We start from the raw sequence: 20,477 nt of genomic DNA on the forward strand, positions 1-20,477 counted from the left end.
GGCAGCATCTGACAACTGCTCCGCACTTCGCGCCCCCCCCCCCCCGCACCCTCCTCCTCTGGGACACAGGAGGACAAGCAAGAACACAGCCACCGAGTGTGGGCAGAGGGGCTCACAGGCGCTGGCATGTCCAGCTGGAGAGGCCAGCCCCACGTCCCCTCCAGCCTCCCGCAGACCACACGGGCCTCCAAGCACCTGGCTGGGCTGTGGGCAACGGTCAGGCTTGTAGGTGACCTGGGCACGACCCAGGGGAGCCCGCGACCGAGGGCCTCCGGGGGCTGGAAGTGCTCTGTGCACCGCCCAGAGGCAGTCATGGCACCCAGAGAGTGGAATCAGCTTGGGTTTCTTGAAGTTGCCGGGGACCAGAGCCCTTGGTAAGAGGCATCTACACTCACTAGCCCCAGGAGACCCCGTCCTCTACCCCAATCATCGACCTTGACTGACCGCAAGCTTAACCTTAGCCTGGGACCCAGCAGAACGTAACCTTCGCTGACGCTGAACCCTGCGCTAACAGTAACGCTGACCCGACCTGAACTCTAAAGCGCGTCTGCCCTCGGGCCGCTGTGGCTCCTCCAGGGTCACTTCTGAGTTCTGACCATCCTCACGTGCAGACGTGCTGCCACACGCACCCACAAGCCACTCCCTCCCCCCGCCCCCCACCCCGGCCCCCCGCCAGAGCGAGCACTGATAACCTTCGATGTGCCCAGTCTACGTTTTTAGATGACAAAACAGCGTGGACACAGCTGCCGTCCTCGACCCTGCCGTGGGGCAAGGGCTGTCGGGAGCGTGCCTGCTTCCAGGCTGCTCCCCAACGCTGCGTGTACATCTGAGCGGACGGGGCGCGCTCCACGGCATTTTCAGTAGCGTCTCTGGTTTACCTGCTGATGCCCGATGCTTCCCTCTCACTGTCCTTCCCGCTGCTGAGTCCCGGCCCGGTCCAGCCCGAGCCCAGCCTGCACCCAGCCCGTCCCCCGGGTCGTCTGCACATCCCCGAGGACCGGTGACCTGGGCGGTGACCTGACCGCGAGCACTGGGGCAGCTCGAGGGCGCAGGAGGTCCGGGCGTCGAGGCGGGCTGTGGGTGCCGCGTCTGCCCACAGGCTCGGGGCTCCGGCTGCAGCCGCTGTCTTCAGGGTCCTTGAGTCCAACCAGGGGCTGGGGGCTCAGGCCCAGGCAGGGAGAGACCTCCTAAATCTACAGCGGACCGCGGGCCTGGGTCCCCGGGAGGGGACGCAGGACGCTGCCTCTCGAGGTTTACCTCTGAGGTGGGGGCTGTGCTCCCGTAAGTGTGGTCCTTCTCGGCCTCGGGGGCCACGTCGATCAGGACGGTACTGTCCTCCTCCGGGGACCGTCTCCGCAGCATCCCACTCCTGCACCTCACAGCACCGGGGTGGGGACGGGGCAGAGCAGGCACATGAGGCTCGGTCCCCATACCACTGTGCGGCCCACGTGAACCCACTTCACAGGCAAGGGCACAGGCTGGGGCAGGCGCCGGGGCCGGCGCCAGGCTGCACTGTCCCTCCTGAGAGCACAGGCAGGTTCCCCAGGGGCCGGCCAGGGAGGAGGAGGGAGGGGGCAGGGGCCTGGCCCAGCAGCTGTCCGTCTGTGCACCTGTCCAGCGTGTGCCTCCCTCCCTCCCAGCAATGCCCGGGGTGGTGGGGGCCGGAGGAGGCCCAGTGGGGTGGGCTCAGCTCTGCTGCCCAGCAGGAGGAGTGGGTGACACCCTTTAATAGACTCGAGGCCTCAGCTCCTCCCAGTGGCGGGGGCTGGGGAGGGTCCTGGACCCGTTGGGGAGGCTGGCCCGGCCACGCTGACCCTGTGTGTTCCCCATCTGGCCTCAGGACCCCTCCGTGGGGAGGACAGATGCCACTCTCCCAGTTGACAGGCTGGCAAAGAACAAGAGGAACCCTGTGGCCCAGAAGGGGTGGTTTTGAGTGGGGCCAGCCATCCGCCCCAGCGCGGGTGAGGCACTGACGGCCACCACCAGGCCCACGGAGGCGGGGAGGGCTGAGGTGGAGAAGCCGCGGGGGGCTTTGGGGAGAGCTCGTCTAGGCCACATAACCTGGGGGAGGCGGAGGTGTGAGCCCGCAGCCCGGAGTCCTTGAGGTGCCAGACGGCCCTGAGCCAGGGCCTGGCATTGTGACAGTGTGGGCCACGAGGCCCTCCTGGAGGAGAAGTCTCAGGGATCTTAAGCTGGCAGCCTCCCCACTGTGGCGAGCGCTCGGTGCAGAGAGGACGGGGGATGGGCCACAGCAGTGACCTCCTCCGTGGTGGCTCCACTGGCCGTCCCTCCGATTGGAGGCGCCCTGCCCAGAGCCACACCGAGCCTTGGCTCTTCTCACCCCCGAGGCCCGGGCAGGCCTCTGGGCAGCAGGGGGACCTCGGGGCTTAACCCGTAGTTCAGGGCATTTGGAGCCCTGATGGCCCGGGGGTGCTCACCCAGCCTCCCTGGAGTCCCTCTCCCCCCTCCTCCCCATGGCCCTTGCATCAGAAAAGGCTCCCACCTGGGACGGCGGCTTCCAGAAGAGGCCTCCGAGGTCATGGCCAGCTTTTCAGCACAAGCCTGGTCTGGGCAGCTGAGTCCGGGCCAGTCCCGTAGGCAGAGAACTGGGAGGGACCCTGCCCGGCGTGGGGGTGGGCGATGGCCACTCACATGTCCTCCCCTCGCCTGGCAAATGGGCCCGGAAGCAGAGTGGCTGGGGCAAGTTCCCCCCCCCACCCCCCCAGCTCCTGGAATGGGATCTGCCTTTGTTTGAAGAGGGGGTGTGGGGCTCTGAGTCTGCAAACAGAGGCAGCCTATTTTCCTAGGGCCCTCACCCAGCGCACATGCAAATGCCACTGTGCTCCCCTTTGTACTCAGGGATGCCAGGGCCCATGTCAGCTGTCGGGCCGTTGCTGTGGGATGTTAGGGAGAGGTGGCATCCGGCGGGGGTGGCCACAGATGTGGGCTGTGGTCTCTGCCTGGCAGGGCGCCCGTGTGGGACATGGGGGCCCCAGGTGGTAGAGCCCGTTCTGCCACTTCCTGGGTGTGGCCTCAGGCTACCACGTCAGCTCAGGGCCCACTTCGGTGCAGGGAGGAGGGCCCCGGGCCCCCCCCCGGGCCCTCTCTGCTCTGGGCCTTTCTCCCAGGATCCCGCTCACCCGCGCTCAGCCCTCCTCACCAGACACCTGTTGAAACCCCCGAGTCGCACCCTCGTCCTGGCTGCATCTCTGACCCCCACTCTGCTCCCAGGGAGACCCTGCTCAGCGGGTCAAGCTCCCACACGCAGGGCCCAGCCACAGCTGGGACCCCCTGAGCCTGAGGGTCAAGCGCTTCCCACACAGACGCCGAGATGGGATGCCCCAGAGCCCAGGAAAGGGGTGAGGCAGGCGGAGACAGGAGGAACACCCGGGGGGTGGGGAGCTCGGCTTGAGCCCCCAGGGCCTCTGTCTGGTGTGGCCCAGAGTTTTCCCAGCCGGAGACAACTTTGCCCCGTGCTCCGGCCAGACACTGCATAGGAGCATTCCAGGAGGAGGCCAGCTGTCAGGGGCTCCCGGCTCTCTGCTCTTGGGGCCTCAGGGATGTCTACCTGAGGAGGGCAGCGGGGACAGGTCGCGGGGGGCCACCGCGCCCCGCGGCTGGAGCCCTGGAGGGACACATGCACGCAGGACACCTTCAAGAGCGGGAAGCTTAGATTTTCACTTTACACCATGTTTCACGGTTTGACATTTTTCCAAGTTGCGTTATTCTGGCCCTTTCTAAAAATTAAGAAGAAGAAAAAAAAAAAAAAGCAAGCAAGCAACGAGCGCAGGTGTTTTGTTGGGTCCCAGGTGCCAGGAAGAGCCCAGGGCCCGGATCTGCCACACTGCACACTGGCCTTTTCTGACTGTAACCTTTTATATTCATGTGTTGAACATTCAGAAATACATCGGTGGAAGCAGGGGGAAAAGACCTCCAACTGTGGCTGAAAAAGGATCTTCGTCACCTCACAAGAACAGGGAGGTGGGGCACCTGCAGGCCCAGACTCCAGCCTGTGCCACCTGCACCTGTCCCTCCCCTCCAGACGGCAGGTGCCACCAGCTAAGCACGAGTCCCAGCCCCTCCACCCCCGCCCCCCCCGCCCCCCCGCCCCTGCCGTGGGGCAGCCTGGAAAGGGAGCAGATCTGACAGCTGGTTTACAACCAAATGTGCCTCCTCCCTGGGGTGGGCACACTGCTGCTCTGAACAAAATCACTGGGCTGATGGCCCTTGGAGTGACTGCCAGCTGGGTGCCTCTTCTGTTCTCCTCGGTCACCCGTCCTGCACACAGTCTGAGGGGTGGGCCACGAATGGTTCGCAGTCTTCCTGTATCCTATGTGTTATCCGCTCACTCAACCCCTGCCCTCCAGGACTCATCCCTGCCCCCAGGACTCACCGTTGCCCCCAGAACCCTTCTCTCCTCCCCAGGACTCCCCCCCCCCGGACCCTCTCTTGTCCCCAGGACTCACTCCTGACCCCAGGACCCTCTCTTGACCCCCAGGACCCTCTCCTGCCCCCCTCCCCCAGGACTCATACCTGCCCCCAGGACCCTCTCCTGGCCCCCCGAGGACTCACCCCTGCCCCCAGAACCCTTCTCTCCTCCCCAGGACTTCCCCCCCCCCCCCGTCCCCCAGGACCCTCTCTTGTTCCCAGGACTCACTCCTGACCCCAGGACCCTCTCTTGACCCCCAGGACGCTCTCCTGCCCCCCTCCCCCAGGACTCATACCTGCCCCCAGGACCCTCTCCTGGCCCCCTGAGGACTCACCCCTGCCCCCAGAACCCTTCTCTCCTCCCCAGGACTCCCCCCCCCCCCGTCCCCCAGGACCCTCTCTTGTTCCCAGGACTCACTCCTGACCCCAGGACCCTCTCTTGACCCCCAGGACCCTCTCCTGCCCCCCTCCCCCAGGACTCATACCTACCCCCAGGACCCTCTCCTGGCCCCCTGAGGACTCACCCCTGCCCCCAGAACCCTTCTCTCCTCCCCAGGACTCCCCCGTCCCCCAGGACCCTCTCTTGCTCCCCAGGACCCTTCTGTCCCATCCAGGACTCATCCCTGCCCCTCAAGAGCCTTCCCAGATTCCACCTCTCTCCCAAACATTCCCTCTGCACAGAGCAAGCACCCCCTCCCCCAGGTGGCCACCGCCCTCTCTGCTCGCCTCCTGCTGCAGTAGGACGCCACCCTTGAGTCCAGCGTGTCTGTCTGCCCGTCCCCCCCCCCCCCCCCCCCGACCTCAGGGTACCTCCCCTGCCCCTCCCTGCTTCCCCCTCCCTCTGTGCCTCTCCCTTGCAGCCTGCTGGGGTCTTGCCAGCGCTTACTCCCCATCCAGGCTCTTCCCGCCAAGCGCCCCGAGCCCGGGGGGGTTGGGGTTCCGGAATGCTCTGCCCGAGGCTTCACTCTCCCCTCCCTCCGCTCTGCCTCCTCCTCTCTGCTGCCCCCTCGGCCTGCTTCCCCCACCCCCCAGTGTGGCTCTGGACCGGTTCTGCCCCTCAGCGAGGTCACCCCACCCCTGCCACCAGGGAGCCTGGCCAAAGGCACGTTTCTCCCAAACGTGGAGTCACCTTCTAACCATACAATTGTCTTCCGGTGGCTGTTGAACCTACGCCCGCTCCCCGGGAAGTTCCCAAGGGCGGGTTTTTAAAAATCTTGTGAGAAGAAACAAAGGGTCGTCTGGCTCACCGCTGTATGATCCCAAGCACCTGAAAGAGGGAAGGCCGACGGACAGGGGCGGAGGCGTCGAGTGCGCACGGTCGCGTCTCTTCCCTGCAGCCACACTCCGCCCCCCCCCCCCCCCCCCGTGGGATCAGCAGTATGGCCACGTCTGCGTCTGCCGGTGTCTGTGCCGTCTCCTCACCTCCCTCCCTCTCGCTCCAAACTTGCCTCCTAGGGGTTGTTTCGGACCACGTGCGCGAGGAGGAGGGGCTCCCGGCTGCGCCTCATTCCTGGCTGTTCCCGCCGTTCCCTGCGCGTCTGAGAGCCCTCCAGTCCGCGCGCGCCCCCCCAGGCCGTCCTGCCTGCGCGCGCGCCCCCGCACGGCGCTCCTTCACGCACACGTGGTTTCCGGGGCCGCAGCCTCCTCGGGGTTGCCCAGCGGGCGCCGCGAGCTGCTTCCGGCCGAAGAACGTTTACCGTAGCCAAAGACCCAGCTTGGGTGCGCTTCTGAGGTTCAGGGTGCCCCTGGGGTCCCTCTGCCTGGGCCGTGACGGCACTGCGCCCGGGGCCCACGTGCGGTGCCCTCCTGGACACCCGACGCCGGGAGCTTTCGACCCGGCTAATTTTGGGTAGGGGCACAGCAGCGGCCCATCCCGTGTGTGCCTCTCCGAAGACCGGCGCGCCGGGGGTGGTCGCCGGGCCCTCTGGCTTCCCTGGATTGCCTGCTGTCGCCTTCGGCGGGTTTCTAGTGGGCTCTTTGATCAGGCCTCTGCCAGTTGTAAACACTGGGAGCACGTCTCTTCACCTGCTGTCTGTGGTCTACCCGTGGTGTTCCGTGCTCTACAGGGATTTTATTTTTGCGTAGACGAACCCATCAAAACCGTGTCTGTGGCTGCGCTGCGGCCATCAATGCTCTCCTCCACTGCGGCTCACAGAGGGGTTCCCGCACTTCCTCCCGCCACCCGTTTTCCCGGTCACTCCGAGGTTTCTGACCCCGGGCCACGCAGGGGGCGTCCTGTACACAGCAATGCTGCTCGGCACCGTCTGGGGCCGGGACCCCACTAGCCTGGTCTGTAGCTTTTAGGATCCAGCAGGAAGCTGCCTCCCTCGACCCTTGTCCAAAGTTTCATGGTTCAGTGTGGATCTTAAGTTTAATGAGCTTCTCAAATATTCAAGTGACGCTTGGTCTGGGACTGCCGGTTCTGCACACCCTTCCCCCCCTTCACCCCTGTACATTTCCTGGGTCTGTTAAAGCACAGAGGCCGGATGTTAGTGGGACTGGGACTGGCTCTGGGCACGTGTCCCCACCTCATCCACACCAGAGGCTGAGGCTTATCTCCTTACTGTCCTGTTTGCCCGAGGCTCTCTGGGTTTCTTTTCCTACCCGTGAGGACAAAGCTATCCTGTTCGCAGCTACTTTCACCACATGGCTCCCCATGCACGTGTTTATAAACGATTGCTCCTTTTCTTCCATGCCATGGTGAACACATGTGCCGTCTGCCGCTACCCGCGACGCTCTAGCTCCCAGATTAAAAAGCGGTGACCTCGTGGCTCACATGGCCCACTTTTCGGGGCGCGTCTCGTGCCCGGGCAAGAATGCGGTCTCTGCTTCACAGAGGGCTCTTTGTCAGCTGTGTGCTCATGAATGAAGGTCCCGCCGGGTGTGGCCTGCTGCTCCGAAATGACACCTCCATCGTTCTGTGGTTCATCTGACGGGGTTGTATTTGGGTGGATGATGCCTGTGAATAATGCTCCCAGCAGTGGCAGTCAAGTCCCGAATGCTTGTGTCTAGACTGTCTTTCTTCTTACTTCTAGGGCTGTAACCTGAAGACCCTTTCTGGGGCCGCGCCCTCTCGACCCCTTCCCAGAAATTTGCTTCCAGTGGGCAGGCACTCACAGGGACAGGCCACACGATTTATCCTGGTGAAGGTGAGTTGGGAACTAGACGTGACCTTAAACTTCAGGCCAACAACTGGCAGGTCCACGAATGTTGGCAGGGGTCACCTGGTCGCTCAGAGACCTCTGACCTGCTCCCTGGCTCTCAAGAGTGGCCTGTGCAGGCTACTCATCAGGATCTAGAGCAGGACCTTCCAGAACTCTCTGTGACGACGGGAACGGGTCTCCCTAGTGAGACGTGGCTACTGAGCACCTGGAATGTGCCAAGTGCAACTGAGGAACTGAATCTTTTATTTCATTTTAACAAATTTAAGTTTACGTTGAAGCAACCACACGTGATGGCAAGTGGCCCCCATACTGGACAGGGCAGCTCTAGAACCTTGGAGAAGGGACCATGGTGACCATGATTCAGTGCTTTTTCTGCAGAAGGGAAATCTGAGACCCCGAGAGACCCTGGGTGAGTGTTGACGTAAATTTTCTAAGAAACAAGCCAACATGACGCGGAAAGACCGGGAAGTGATGTCAGAATCTGCCAGGAAGTGGGCTCTTTGGAGAAAGTCTTGAACAGAGACTTGGGCAGGTCCACACTGCCAGCGGCACGGGCAGCCGTGCGTGTGGGAAGCGTCTCCTCTTGCGGGCGGTCCGGGCCCCGAAGAGCTGAGGTTGGGTCGGCAGGGCAAGCCCGGGCAGCGGTCAGCAGGGGCCTGGTGCATGGCTGCGACCATCTAGGAGCCGGGAGGGTTGCAGCACGCAGGGCTGAGCCATCCTGTGCCCAGTTTTGTTTTTTAAATACATGCAATTAGAAAAACTGAGGCATCACCTGGTGTTTAAGACCAAGCAGCTTTGGCGGCCAGGCCGGCCACCGAGTGCCCCCACCCTGGGCAGCGCCCTCATACCCACCGGCCCGCCCTTCTCATGAGGGCCGAGACCTCCCGGAGAGGAAGGAGGAGACTGATGTGGCGGGAACACCACAGGTGGGACCATGACCGTCTAACTAGAACACCGCGTGGCGGCATCCCGGAGCGGCGCGGGCGTCACACACGGCGGTTATCACTCAGTGCCTTTTTATTGCCATTGGGTTTGTGACTGTTGAGAGTGACGGCTCGAGGAGCAACGGGCAGATAAAAACCGTGGCTGGGAAGTTCTTGTGAAGAGAGGGCCCGGGCGAGGAGCCGGGAGGACTCAGAACCGGACGAAGGTGGCGTCGATCTGCCGCACGGTGGGCAGGGCCAGCATGATCTTCCGCCTGTACTGGGGGTCCTTCTGCAGGGGGTTCCGCTCCAGGTACACCGTCTCCAGGCTCTTGGCTGCCTTCAGCTCGTCGAGGTCGCTCCAGCTCTCGAGGAGATTGTCGTTCATCTGGAGGACACACACACACACACACACACACACACACACACACACACACAAGTGCGTTAGAAAAGCTTGTAGGACTGAAGGGCCCGAGCCTCCCACCCCCACACCTGGGCACGAGGCCACAGATGTGCTCCCGTCCTCCCCACTCTGAAGACAGTGTGACTTGGTTTTAAGTCTTCTTGGTGCCCTCATGGAACCCTGTCACCGCTCGGTACCTCCCGGCCACCTTCCAGCAGCGTCCCAAGGGAAATGCTCTTGCTCATGCCCAGGACTTGGGCCACATCACCACGAAAGGGGCTAATCCAAGTTAACATCAGCGGAGAAACGATCAGAGCAACACCGAGGACAAACCCGCCCCATCTCCTGGCAACGTGTCACAGTAGGTTCGGTTTCTGTTTCAGACCCATTCAGTCATCCCCACGGCCTGACGGCACGCTCTGCCTGTGACGTGGTCAGCAGGGCAGCAGCCACGCTGACTAAACGTCCATCTGTCCCCGAAGTTGCCTCTGGCTTGTCCCACTGGGATGCCCCTTGCTGGGGTCTGTGACGTAAATGCCCAGCCACCGCTCACCTTGCATGGCTGACATGATGGCCCCAGGATATGAACCTGGAGGAGGGGCTCAGAAGTCTGAGTTACAGGCTCAAAGCAGGTTAGATTTCACCCTCCTGATCCTGCCAAGGCCCACCTGGACAGGACCCGCCAGAGCCAGGGAGAATTCTCTCTTTGAACCAGCGTCAAGACGAGGGCATGGTGGGCCTCTGGATTTAGAGTGCCTGTCACAGCACGTGCTTATGACGCTCAGTCCACACCTGTCCTGTGGATGGTGGTGGCTCCTCCGTGGGGGGCGAGACAGGAGGCTCAGAGGGTGAGCCACCCTGGCTTCTGCCAGTTCCCCAAGAATCTGGCAGAGGACCACGTGAACACAGATGGCGGGACAGTCTCTGAAGGCTAGATACAGCCATCCGCCCCGGGGGGTGCGGAGGCGAGGGCGTAGGCCGGGCGGTCCTGCAGGCGCCCTCAGCAACCAGCTCCAAGAGATTTCAAAGAGCCCTGATGGGTAGTGTCCGCCAGATTCTGTGGTGTAAACACCCCGCCGTGGCCAATCTTACGCTACCCATGCCGCGTCCCAGACCGCGGCGCCGGGGTGAGGCACAGCTGGCTCTGACAAGCAGGGCAACCTGACTCCAGCAGGTCATTGGAGGGTTTTGGATGACAGGAACTGTAAAGTTTTCTTTTTATTTAAGTGATCTCTGCAGCCCATGTGGGGCTCACACTCGTGACCCCAAGATCAAGAGTCGCATGCTCCACCGACTGAGCCAGCCAGGTGGCCCCGATGACCAAGTTTAAACGAGGCGCAAGCCGGAAAGCCGCTGGGAGCGTAGGCATCACTAACAGGGGGGTGCCACACCAGCCTCACGGCCTGCTGGTCTGACCCACCCCCCAGTTCCAAGCGCACACAGGCCGAGGGCAGGTGCGCTCCTCCCGAAGGGCAGGGGCAGGTCTGTCCTCTGTGAACCTGCAGCGGGAGCCGGGGTGGGTGGAGGCGACAGCGTGGCCCCTTTCATCTTCACCTCTGCATACAGAGGAGCGACCCACGCGCACGCAATTGGAAGGAGGCGGAGCCTTTCCAGGAACCCACCTGTGGCCCCTCGGCGGGAGCGCCAGGGGAGTTCAAGCGCTGCGAGCCAAGAGCACGTTAGTCGGCATGGAATTCTGGGACACTGCCTTGCCTTCGGGTCTGAAACACTGACACGGCGGCTCAGCATCTGGGCGAATGCGTGAGAACCTCCCACGTACCAGGCTCTGTTCTAGGAGCTGGGGTTCGGCAGTGACATGACATGGGGGTGGCGGTGGGGACTTTGAAGGACTGAGATGGCGGCCCTGGAAGGGTTATGGACTTGAATCTGGTCACGGTCGTGTGGAGAGTGCTGCACATTAGAAAGTGGTGTTAATGGTGCTGGTCAGGGATGATGGTGGCTTTGTGGCACGGTGTTGACAGCAGCGGTGCAGAGAGGCTGGATTCTGGGTAGAAGGGGGAGGGAAGACGTCGTCTTGCATGTGATGTGTAAAAGATAAGGAGAAACAAAGGAAGATTCTGAGACTTTTGGCTCAAAGAACTGGGAGGCTGTTGAACAAAATGGAGGAAGCACAGCTTGGGGAGGGAGGCTCACGGGCTCAGGACGTGCTGCTGGGTTTGGGGGTGGGTAGTCAGCCAACGACGTCCTGCACTGGGCACACAGTTGTTGCTGCAAATCCGGAGCCCAGGACAGACTCGGGCTGGGAATATAAATATGGGTGCTGGGAGCAGACGGGGGTACTTGGACTGGAGAGGCTCATTAGGCAGAGAGAAGGCCCAAGACCGGACCCCGGGCAGGCACTCTAGCGTAGAGTGAGGGGTGCGAGGGACACTGAATCCAGCCACGTGTCTGCTGGTGGAGGGAAGCTTCCAACACGCCAGGTGTAGCACAGGCCCCGACCGCTAGACCATCTTGGCTGGTGGGCCACACCGTGGCTGGGGGTGCGTGCCCGTCCTAGGCCACGGGGAGAGCTTGCTGCTGAGTGAGTCCCAGGGTGGAGGGTGGAGGTGAGTGACAGCCAGCCAGACGAGAGGTCTCCTGAGCAGGCTGCCTGCAAAGGAGGGCAGGGATGGCGGAGGGGGGTGGGTTGGGGGGAGGGGGTCATGGTCAAGGAGAGAGGGCAGCCTTCAGGACAGGAGAGGCTGCAGCCCGTCTGTGCACGGGTGGAAACGCTTTTACGGGCTGGGGCAGGGGCGTCACTGGCGGGTGTCCTTGAACGAAGAAGAGGTGGCCGCAGAGAACCACCTACATCCGCCGTGATGGGGGGCCGAGAGTGAGGTTCTCTCCACGCAAGGACGTCCGGCGAGGGCGGAGGAAGCTGACCCGGAGAAGATGGGCTAAGCTTGCTCGAAAGGCAGGAAGGCACTGCGGGGAGCACGGCGGGCTCAGCCAAGGCAAAGTTAACACCTTCTGCAGGGTGAGCCGGTCGAGCAGAAGGGGGTGACGATAGCAGCCTCCTGATGTAGGGGTGGTGTGGGGGTGAGCACCTAAGAAGGCGAGAGACGGAGAGGGGGCCGGGGTCCCTGGTGATGGTCTCGATGGGGCAGCAAGCAGATGGGAATGCTGGCGGATGGAGCGGACTGCACGGAGCTGGCAGCCACAGGGCTCGGGGTCCGTCAGGGGGGGTGTCAGCAACCGTGACTTTCGGGGGGGTGAGGAGGCGCCAGGCCCCTGGGACACCTACACGGACTCGGAGAGCAGCAAGGACCGCGCGTGGCAGGGGCAGTGCTGGGTGGGAGCGAGTCCTGACATCTTCAAGGAAGGGAGGGGTGAGGCCCCCGGGGTGGAGTGAGCACACCAGGCTGCGTGGCGGGAGGTCTTTAGGGAGGAGGAAGCGCCGTCTGGAGGCGGGCATGAGAACAAGACACCACACCCCCCCTCCAGGCCCAGAGATTAATTGGCACCAAGGGTTTGGTTTCTTGTGACAACTTCTTTTTAAGCACAGATCATATTTTCCTATTTACAGATCTGTGATTTTAGACCAAACGCTAGACATTGTGGATAACGTGCTATCGACACTGGATTCTTTGAAGAGAGTGGATTTTTTGTTCTAATACCAGCTGCTCAGCACGCCCTGCGTGAACCCGGTTTCACACTTTGTCAGGGTCCCTCCGACTCGGTGGGGACCGACCTCCAAACTCCACCTCTGGAGATAGTTTGAGCTTGATTTCGGCTTTATTTAGGGTGGTCTGCGGTAGGTCGAATCTGAGCCTGGGGTCCTTCCGTCAGGAACGGCCTCTGTGGAGTTTGGCCTGGATGCTGATGGTGTAGGCAAGCTCTCTCTACGTGGGCACCGCACCCCGGCATGGCCGCCGCGTGAGCCTTGAGCGGGGCGGCCTTGGGCCCAGACGGCTCGGGCCTCGGCCACGGTGTGCCGGGCCCCTTCTCTGCACGGCTACCCCCTCTGCAGTGCCTGATGCCTTGTCTTGCCATAAACTTTGACCACGGGTCCTGTTCTTGGCTCCACGGTTGCCACGCCTCCCCGGGGCCACAGCCTCGTGCTCCGCCCGAGTAGAGCCAGACCACATCTTGTGCTTGCCTGTGGCTGGAGGCCAGCCCGCTACCCGCTCGGCGGCCACGGCCGGAACGTCCGCACTAATTCCCCGTGAGCCGCGCACTCCCAGACCTACTTGGGCGAGGAACCCTCTTTTCACAGGACTTCTTGTGGGCCGAGGGTGCCACCTGCTTCGGAAAGTCTAGGTTTCCAAAACCCAGGTCTCGGCCCCGCGAAGGGACGGAAACCTGCAAGAGGGCCCGGACACTGAGAAGGCGCTCTGCCGTCGGCCTGAGTGGTGCATCCCCTGGAGGGGACGCTGGAGAACAACAGCTCCTTCAGGACGCATTCTCAAGTGTTATTCGATGAAGCATAAATCTCCCCACCCGTGAGCCGCTCACACGGCCAAATGCAAAGTGGGCACGATTAGAAGTGCCGGGGAAGCAGTCCATCCACCGCCAAGTGGACAGCCACCGAAAAGGTGCACACACGTACCTACGCTTTGACCTTAACACAGCAAAATAAAAGTAGCAGTACAGCATTCTTTAGAAGAAATAAGGTTTTTTGCAACACAGTCTGCTTAAAAACCCTTTCATAACATCACAGTGGTGGACTCAGGCTGTCAGCTCTGGCACAGGCGGCCGCACAGCGCCCGGTCCTCTTCTGGTTCAAAACACACATTTTCTCCTATCTGCCCACCGCACGCTTGCCGTCCTGCACGTCACGGTGCCCGCGGACACCAGCATGCCGCCAGTTCTGGGGGGGGAGACTATCTCTATAAAGTCCAGATTCCAGCATTTCGGGTGATCCAGTCGGCCTCAGGCCAGTTTCCTCCAGGATCCCATCGGTGCGGAACTGGAGATTTCACTCCTCCCCACTGGAACACTGGAATGATGTCTTGGATACAGATAACTTTTAGAGTCTTATCTTCACGTTTCCAAAATGGAGCGCAAAACCATTCACTTGTATTGTTTCCACACACAGTTCGGAGTCTCCTGAGCCCAGGCCGGGGCAAAGATGTTATACTCACTGAGGGAAAACACGGCACCTCCTGTTCCCCGTTACGTTCTTTACAACCGGGGCGTAAAGGAACAGGGTGGGGTGTGACCCTTAGAGAATGTCTCCCCAGAAGGTACAACTTCTAGTCTCTTAATCTAGAACATTTCCCACCTTCAACTCACATTTTTTTTTTTCTTCTGTTAAATGAAATTGACTTTGTGAAGAAACTCAGTTAAGTTTCCTTTGGAATGCCCCTCGTTTGGACGTACCCTCTGGCTCTCTTTTGGTGTCACCTAGCGTGTTCTTCTAGCCCCCGTGTTTCCTGTAAACTCAAAGTTAGGTCTGAATGCTTGGTTAGAGCAAATAAACATTTTTGGCAAGTACGCTTTATAGATGACTCACATGGGGGGCGGGGAGACACAGCATCAGGCTGTTGGTGTTAGGGATGGTAAATTTGGTCATATGGACGAAGTTGCCCTTTGCATTTAGCAAATTCTACGTGGGGCAACACACGGCAGACATCCAGCTCTTCAGTGATTTTAGCATCCGGTGATGAGGCGGCCTGAGTCCACGACTGGAATTCTGCTTTTGACGGTCTCCCTGCTCGACATCTTCCCAGCAGACTGCTTGTGGTTTTTGAGACCCTAACTTCACAGGACGTATTTCCCATTACGATGGTTTTTTGTGGCTGATGTTTATATAGAAGATTTACATTTAATTTCCCCTAAACTCAGTGACATCTTGAAAACAGAGGTGTGGAAGAATTCTCAAGGTACATCTTGTAAGTAACTGGTAGAATATCACAACCACCTATTTGTGGACAATCTGTAGGGCATTTCAAGAAAGGGGACGTGTGCCTTGTGTGCTGCTGGCGTCAGAAGAGGTGTCTGTTACTTCGTATTCAGGTACGGATTCAAGAGGGAGAGCCAGACAGAGTCCCTGGGACCGAGGGCAGCCTCTTCATAGCCCAAGCGCAGGGGTGGGCTCCTGTGGCCTCTGCCACGTTTTGTTGGAAATGAGTTGGTAAGGCCCACACACACTTGTGGGCAGGGGTCACGTGGGCACGAACGCCAGGACCTCAGTGAGGGGGACACATCATGGGTCATCTCCTGTGGTTTCTATGGATGTTTTCTCCTTGTTCTGGGTGGCACTTTCCTGCCTCTCTGCACACTGGCTGCTGTGGATGCCACACTTCTTGCAGCCCGCGTTTTGCTGTCCTCCTCTAAAGAGCGGTGTTCTGCGAAGCCTCCTGGTCCTGTGAAGGCCTGGTCGCAGGCTCCGGGAGAGTGCTGCATGTGCCTCTGACGTGTGGCTGTGCTGGGCTGTCGATGCGCTTTCTGGGGTGTCGGGCACAGCCGTCCCACCCTGGCAGGTTGGAACGCGGTGCCTCCACACGCTGCGTGGCATCCGGAATCTCCGCCCGGCCTGACGTCCTCAGCTGTCCTCTGACAGGCCTGCTGCCCATGTGCAGCTCATTCTTCGGCTGAGGGATCCTCAGGCTGACTTCTCTGGCTTTGTCTCCGTGTGGCCATCACCCCGCTGCGAGCCTGCCCTGAAAATTTCAGCCCCGGGAGCCCAAGCTCCGATTTCTGCTTCCTTTGCTTGGGGAAACCGCAGCTCTATGTCTGGGCCCACCTGTGTGTGGCGAGCACCCTTGGCTGAGGGCCGCGGTGTGGACACGGTGGTCGCCCCGAGCCCATGGCCTGGAAACAGCTACTCCCTATGCCTGCCCATGTGATAGCTGTTTGTGCGAGATGGGAAGACTGACGGCCCTTCCTCCATGCCTAAACCTGGCCCCAGATCCAAATCCAACACGACAGGCCACACTAGTGTGACTTTGTATTTGTGCCTATTTTCTTGTATGTGGAGTATTCGGAAGGATCCTACTCACGTTAGTATATTTATCCTGGAACATATTTAAAATAGTTTCAAAATCATAACACCAATATTATCACTAATAAAACCACCAAGGGACATTCAAGATCCTTTAGGAGTTCTTTCTGTGCTTAGGATGCAGCTCCCAAAGGTCGTATGGTCAGAGAACTCTTTCCTGCGTCACTGTCTTCTGTGTCGTTATTGTAGGAATTTGAAATATTGAGTCGTTTGTTTCAGTCCACTTAGAATCGTAAATTAAAAATGTTTAAAAAAATGCATAAAGCACTTTCAAAAACCAAAACTCTGCAAAATGATGTGTTTGGAGAAGACACGGTCTGCTGTTACACCCTCCACCTTCCCCTCGGGCCCCACGGGCGACCGTTTCTGCAGGTTGATGCTTCTGGGGTTTCTCTCTGCAGAAAGGAGGGACACGTGTACCCGCTCTTATTTATACACTTTATACACGCACGCACTAACTTCTGCGCAGCACGCTACGTATCTGGGCTCGTCCACGCCGACTTCTGGGAGCCGGGATGATCTGGTGAAGGGGAGGCTGTCTAGACAGCTCCCAGCTCAACTGCTGCCTTCTTGCTCGGCCCCACACATCTCCCTGCCCGTGACCTTCGCCTTTCCCTCAGCTGGTGACCGGTTTCTGCTGACTCACCATCGATGTTTCATTTGGAACTCACTCCCTTCTTTCTCACCCCGCTACGACCTGCCAGGTCTGCTCACATGGCCTCAGTCACCTGTGGGGCAGCAGGAGAAGGGTCTTGGCCTCCGCTGGCCTCCACTGGCCCCTGCACTCCCGCCAGTATGGAGCACACAAGGCGGCCATGTGGCTCACCTGCTCGGCCCCTGCTGACAAGCATGCGTGGAAATACACCTCCTTCTCTTTTTCTTCCCAAGATAAAAATGTTCATTGCCGAGGAGTGGGAAATACAGCAAGGGAGGAAAAGAAAAAGATAAAAATCATGCACGGTCTCGCCACAAAAGGAAGACTGCTGTTAATGTTCTGTTCTGTCTTCTTCAGCCTTCTCTGGGAGCCACAGAGCCGATCTTGGCGGGAGGCACTGGCGTCAGCTTCACCTCTGTTTCTCTTCCAATGTACTTTTCCATGCTTTGGTTTTCAATCGCGAGAGACATACGTGCTCACCATGGAAAACTTGGAGGAACCGCAGAGTAGAGAGAGAAAAAGGAAACCGCTGTATGTGTGCAATCCAGACAGCAGGGCTTCTCGTTTCTACCCACGTTCCTCTGGCCTTTCTCTGTGTGCGAGCGTCCACGGGTACTGAGTTCACCAACACCCGGATCTGCCCCCAAATATTTGGCACCTTCCTTTTTTCCCATCAACATTATGAGCATTTTCCTGTAATTAAATCCCCTTTACAGGGTGCCTGGGTGGCGCAGTCGGTTAAGCGTCCGACTTCAGCCAGGTCACGATCTCGCGGTCCGTGAGTTCGAGCCCCGCATCGGGCTCTGGGCTGATGGCTCAGAGCCTGGAGCCTGTTTCCGATTCTGTGTCTCCCTCTCTCTCTGCCCCTCCCCCGTTCATGCTCTGTCTCTCTCTGTCCCAAAAATAAATAAACGTTGAAAAAAAAAAAAATAAATCCCCTTTACAAATGTCATTTGGAAGCCTTGCTTTATAGTAGCATAATATTTCATCATGTGGCCATATCATAATTTATTATTCCCTAAGTTGGAGAGAACATATGAATGATACAAATTTAAAGTTTCAGAAGAAAATCTGGACAATTGTTTTTATAAGTTTTGGGTTTATGACCTTTTCTAAACTGACACTAAACGCTGAAAACCAAGGAAAAAACAGATTTCTCGTTCTTCTCTGTAATCTGATCTTTTTCTTTTTTACAACGAACAGAAATACTTTTATCGTTAGAAAATACAACAAAGCTATTTCCACTGTAAAAAAAAACAACAAACCCAAATCCTGATGTCTATGTATTTTTGTACATAATCTTTGACTTTCTCATCATTTTGTTAGGTCTTAGATGTGAAAGTTCCAAGGCTCTGAATGCCCCACAGAACACGTGTCAACCAGAGTCCTGCCGGCGCCCAAGGGAGTGCTCGCCACAACGCACGCCTCATTCTAGCAAAGGCTTTGTCAACCTGACCATCAAAACACCACATCTCACTGTTTCAGTGTATTCTAAAAATTAATAAGTAGGAAACGCTTTATGTATCTACGAGCAACTGTTACTTCTTATTCTGTGACATGCCTATTCGTGCTCTGTCCCCCACCTCCCATTTTCAAATGGTGACCCTCTAGGAGCCATTTTTAATACAGTAACCCTCAGCTCACGTACCTGCACGGCGTCATTTTCAATGTTATCCACAGCTGGTCTCCACCCAGCTACCCAAGCTTCCTCTCCTAAATTCCTGCCTCTCATTCAACCGAGCGTGTGCCAGGCACTGTTCTAGGGGTTGGTGAGGCAAGACTGAGCAAAATAGAGAGACTCCTCTGCCCCGCGAAGCTCACGGTGTGCCGTGGAGGAGTGAGAGAAAAGTGAAAAATTACATGAAGTCACAGGACCTCCATTTCAAGCGAGGGAAGGACTGGAGCGGGACTCCACTTTTCTGTCGTAAACTGGAAGACAGGACAAGTAACATGAAACTGCTGTTTGCATACACTGGACAACAGGTGACACGGGACAGTGACTCCAGAGAGCAGGGAAAAGAGGGAGGTGAGCTCTGTGTGCCTCTGGCCTTCTGTCTGCAGGCATGCTGTGGACCACAGGGGAACCCAAGTAGAGCCTGGAGGCCACAGTGAGTTGAGACAGTGAATCTGTTTTGGGAAGGCAGAGGCAGCTGGGATTTCTGGAGAGGAGTGAGCTGTATAGGAAAAAAGCTCCAGAAGGGCACCCAGTGTCTCCTTGAATCTTGGACTGACAACTGAGTGTGGATGGTGGCGTGAAATTACAGGACTGGCCACAGCATAGAAGCCACGAGGCGCCAGAAGCAATGAACTGGGCAAGGCCAGAGCTCATGCACGGAAAGGACATGTTTGCGCCGTCACCAATCAGAGGCAGAGACCTCGTTAAATGCCCAGGGCATTCACTAGAGACCCAAGAAGGGTCACAGCCTAGAAACAGAGCAGAGTAGCCTTAGAGGACAGGCTTCGTAGATTCACGCTGATAAAGCTGAAAGTGAGCCTCAAAAGGATCAGGTTCACTGTCTGCCAGATATACAGGCCAATACACTTTAAAGGAAAGGAAAGCAAAAAAAAAAAAAAAAAAAAAATCCAGAGTCAATAACTTCACATCTTTTTAAAAAAAGATTTTATTTTTAAGTAATCTCTATACCTAGTGTGGGGCTTGAACTCACAGCCCTGAGACCAAGAATTGCATGCTCTACTGACTGAGCCAGCCAGGTGCCCCAATAACTTAACATCCTAATGGCCAGCATCTAATACAAAAATTACTAGCCATGTGAAAAAGGAAGGCTTCAAGGGAAACACAAACATTAAGGAGAGAAACAGAATCTATAAAAAGAGAACCAAACTTTTTTTTAGAGTTGAAAAATGTAACATCTGAGCTAAAAAACTGACTCCAAGAGCTTAACAGCATATGAACATTGCAGACGATCATGACCTTACAGACATAGGAACAGAAATCATACAAACGCAAGCACACAACATAAAAGCCAGTGACCCAGTGACAAAGCACTGGACAACATATGCATAATTGGAGTTTTAGGAAGAAACTGGGGGAAGGGGAGCAGAATAAATTTTGGAGGAAATTATTTTCAGAAGTTTGCTGCATCTGATTTTGAAAACTATAAATTCACAGATCCCCAAGGCTCAACAGCACGTGACCTTCAAGTTGCAAGAAACAAAAGTGACGATAGAACATAAATAAGCAGCTGGAGGGAGACAGGGGTGCCTGGGGGGCTCAGTCGGTTGAACATCCGACTTCAGCTCAGGTTATGATCTCATGGTTCGTGGGTTCAAGCCCCATGTCGGGCTCTGTGCTGACAGCTCGGAGCCTGAAGCCTGCTTCGGATTCTGTGTCTCCCTCTCTCTCTCTCTGCCCCTCCCCCACTCACGCTGTCTGTCTCTCTCTCTCCAAAATAAACATTAAAAAAATTATATATAAAAAAAAAAGCAGCTGGAGGGAGAGAGACATGTCACACAGAAGGGGCGAGAATGACTAACGATTTCTCATCAGGAACAGTGCAGGCTGGAGCACAATGGAACACGTATGAAGTGCTGTAGACAAACCCCCCAAACTGGCAAACTAGAATTGTAGAGCTGTAATCCCATACTTCAAAAATGAAAGCAAAATAAAGAGACTTTTCCAGACAGATCAAAGCTGAAACAATTGGTTTACAACAGGCTGCACAATAAAAAATTATTAAAATTCTTCAGATGGAAGGGAAATGGCACAATGGAAACCACATAAAATAATTAAAACATGCCAGAAATGGTAAAATAAGTGGATTTTGTTATTAAATTTCCTTAAAAGATAACTGATACAGCAACATGTCACGGGGCTTAAATCTATGAAAAGTAAAACATAGGGCAATGTCAGCTGTTGGAGCGGAATGGAAGCACACTCCTGTAAGGGACTTACATTATTTGTGACACGATATATCATTTGAAGGCAGACTGTGATAAA

The 20,477-nt window shown here is 57.5% G+C and overlaps 2 protein-coding genes across 12 annotated transcripts in view; both read right to left on the reverse strand.

The window, feature by feature from the left end:
* ANO7 (anoctamin 7) overlaps positions 1-4,058 on the reverse strand; it is a 29,547-nt gene extending 25,489 nt beyond the window's left edge. For all 7 annotated transcript variants that reach the window (XM_047085483.1, XM_047085478.1, XM_047085480.1 and 4 more), the window contains exons 1-2: positions 2,504-4,058; positions 1,258-1,369 (exon numbers count right to left, since the gene is read on the reverse strand). In XM_047085483.1, coding sequence (XP_046941439.1) covers positions 1,258-1,369; positions 2,504-2,541 — 150 coding nt within the window. In that variant the 5' untranslated portion in view covers positions 2,542-4,058. The remainder of the gene's footprint in view (positions 1-1,257; positions 1,370-2,503) is intronic.
* Positions 4,059-8,591: 4,533 nt separating this feature from the next.
* The window catches only part of PPP1R7 (protein phosphatase 1 regulatory subunit 7), a 29,989-nt gene continuing 18,103 nt past the window's right edge, over positions 8,592-20,477 (reverse strand). For 3 of the 5 annotated variants that reach the window (XM_047085494.1, XM_047085493.1, XM_047085495.1), the window contains one exon: positions 8,592-8,903. In XM_047085494.1, coding sequence (XP_046941450.1) covers positions 8,727-8,903 — 177 coding nt within the window. In that variant the 3' untranslated portion in view covers positions 8,592-8,726. Of the gene's footprint in view, positions 8,904-10,540; positions 17,300-20,477 lie in introns of those variants that run through there. The other 2 variants (XR_006963004.1, XR_006963003.1) reach the window with 2 other exon arrangements.

Source organism: Lynx rufus, unplaced genomic scaffold, assembly GCF_022079265.1.
Source record: "Lynx rufus isolate CCGP_SWC_20201006 ecotype Redwood Valley unplaced genomic scaffold, mLynRuf1.p SCAF_2, whole genome shotgun sequence".
NCBI classification, from domain to species: Eukaryota; Metazoa; Chordata; class Mammalia; order Carnivora; family Felidae; genus Lynx; species Lynx rufus.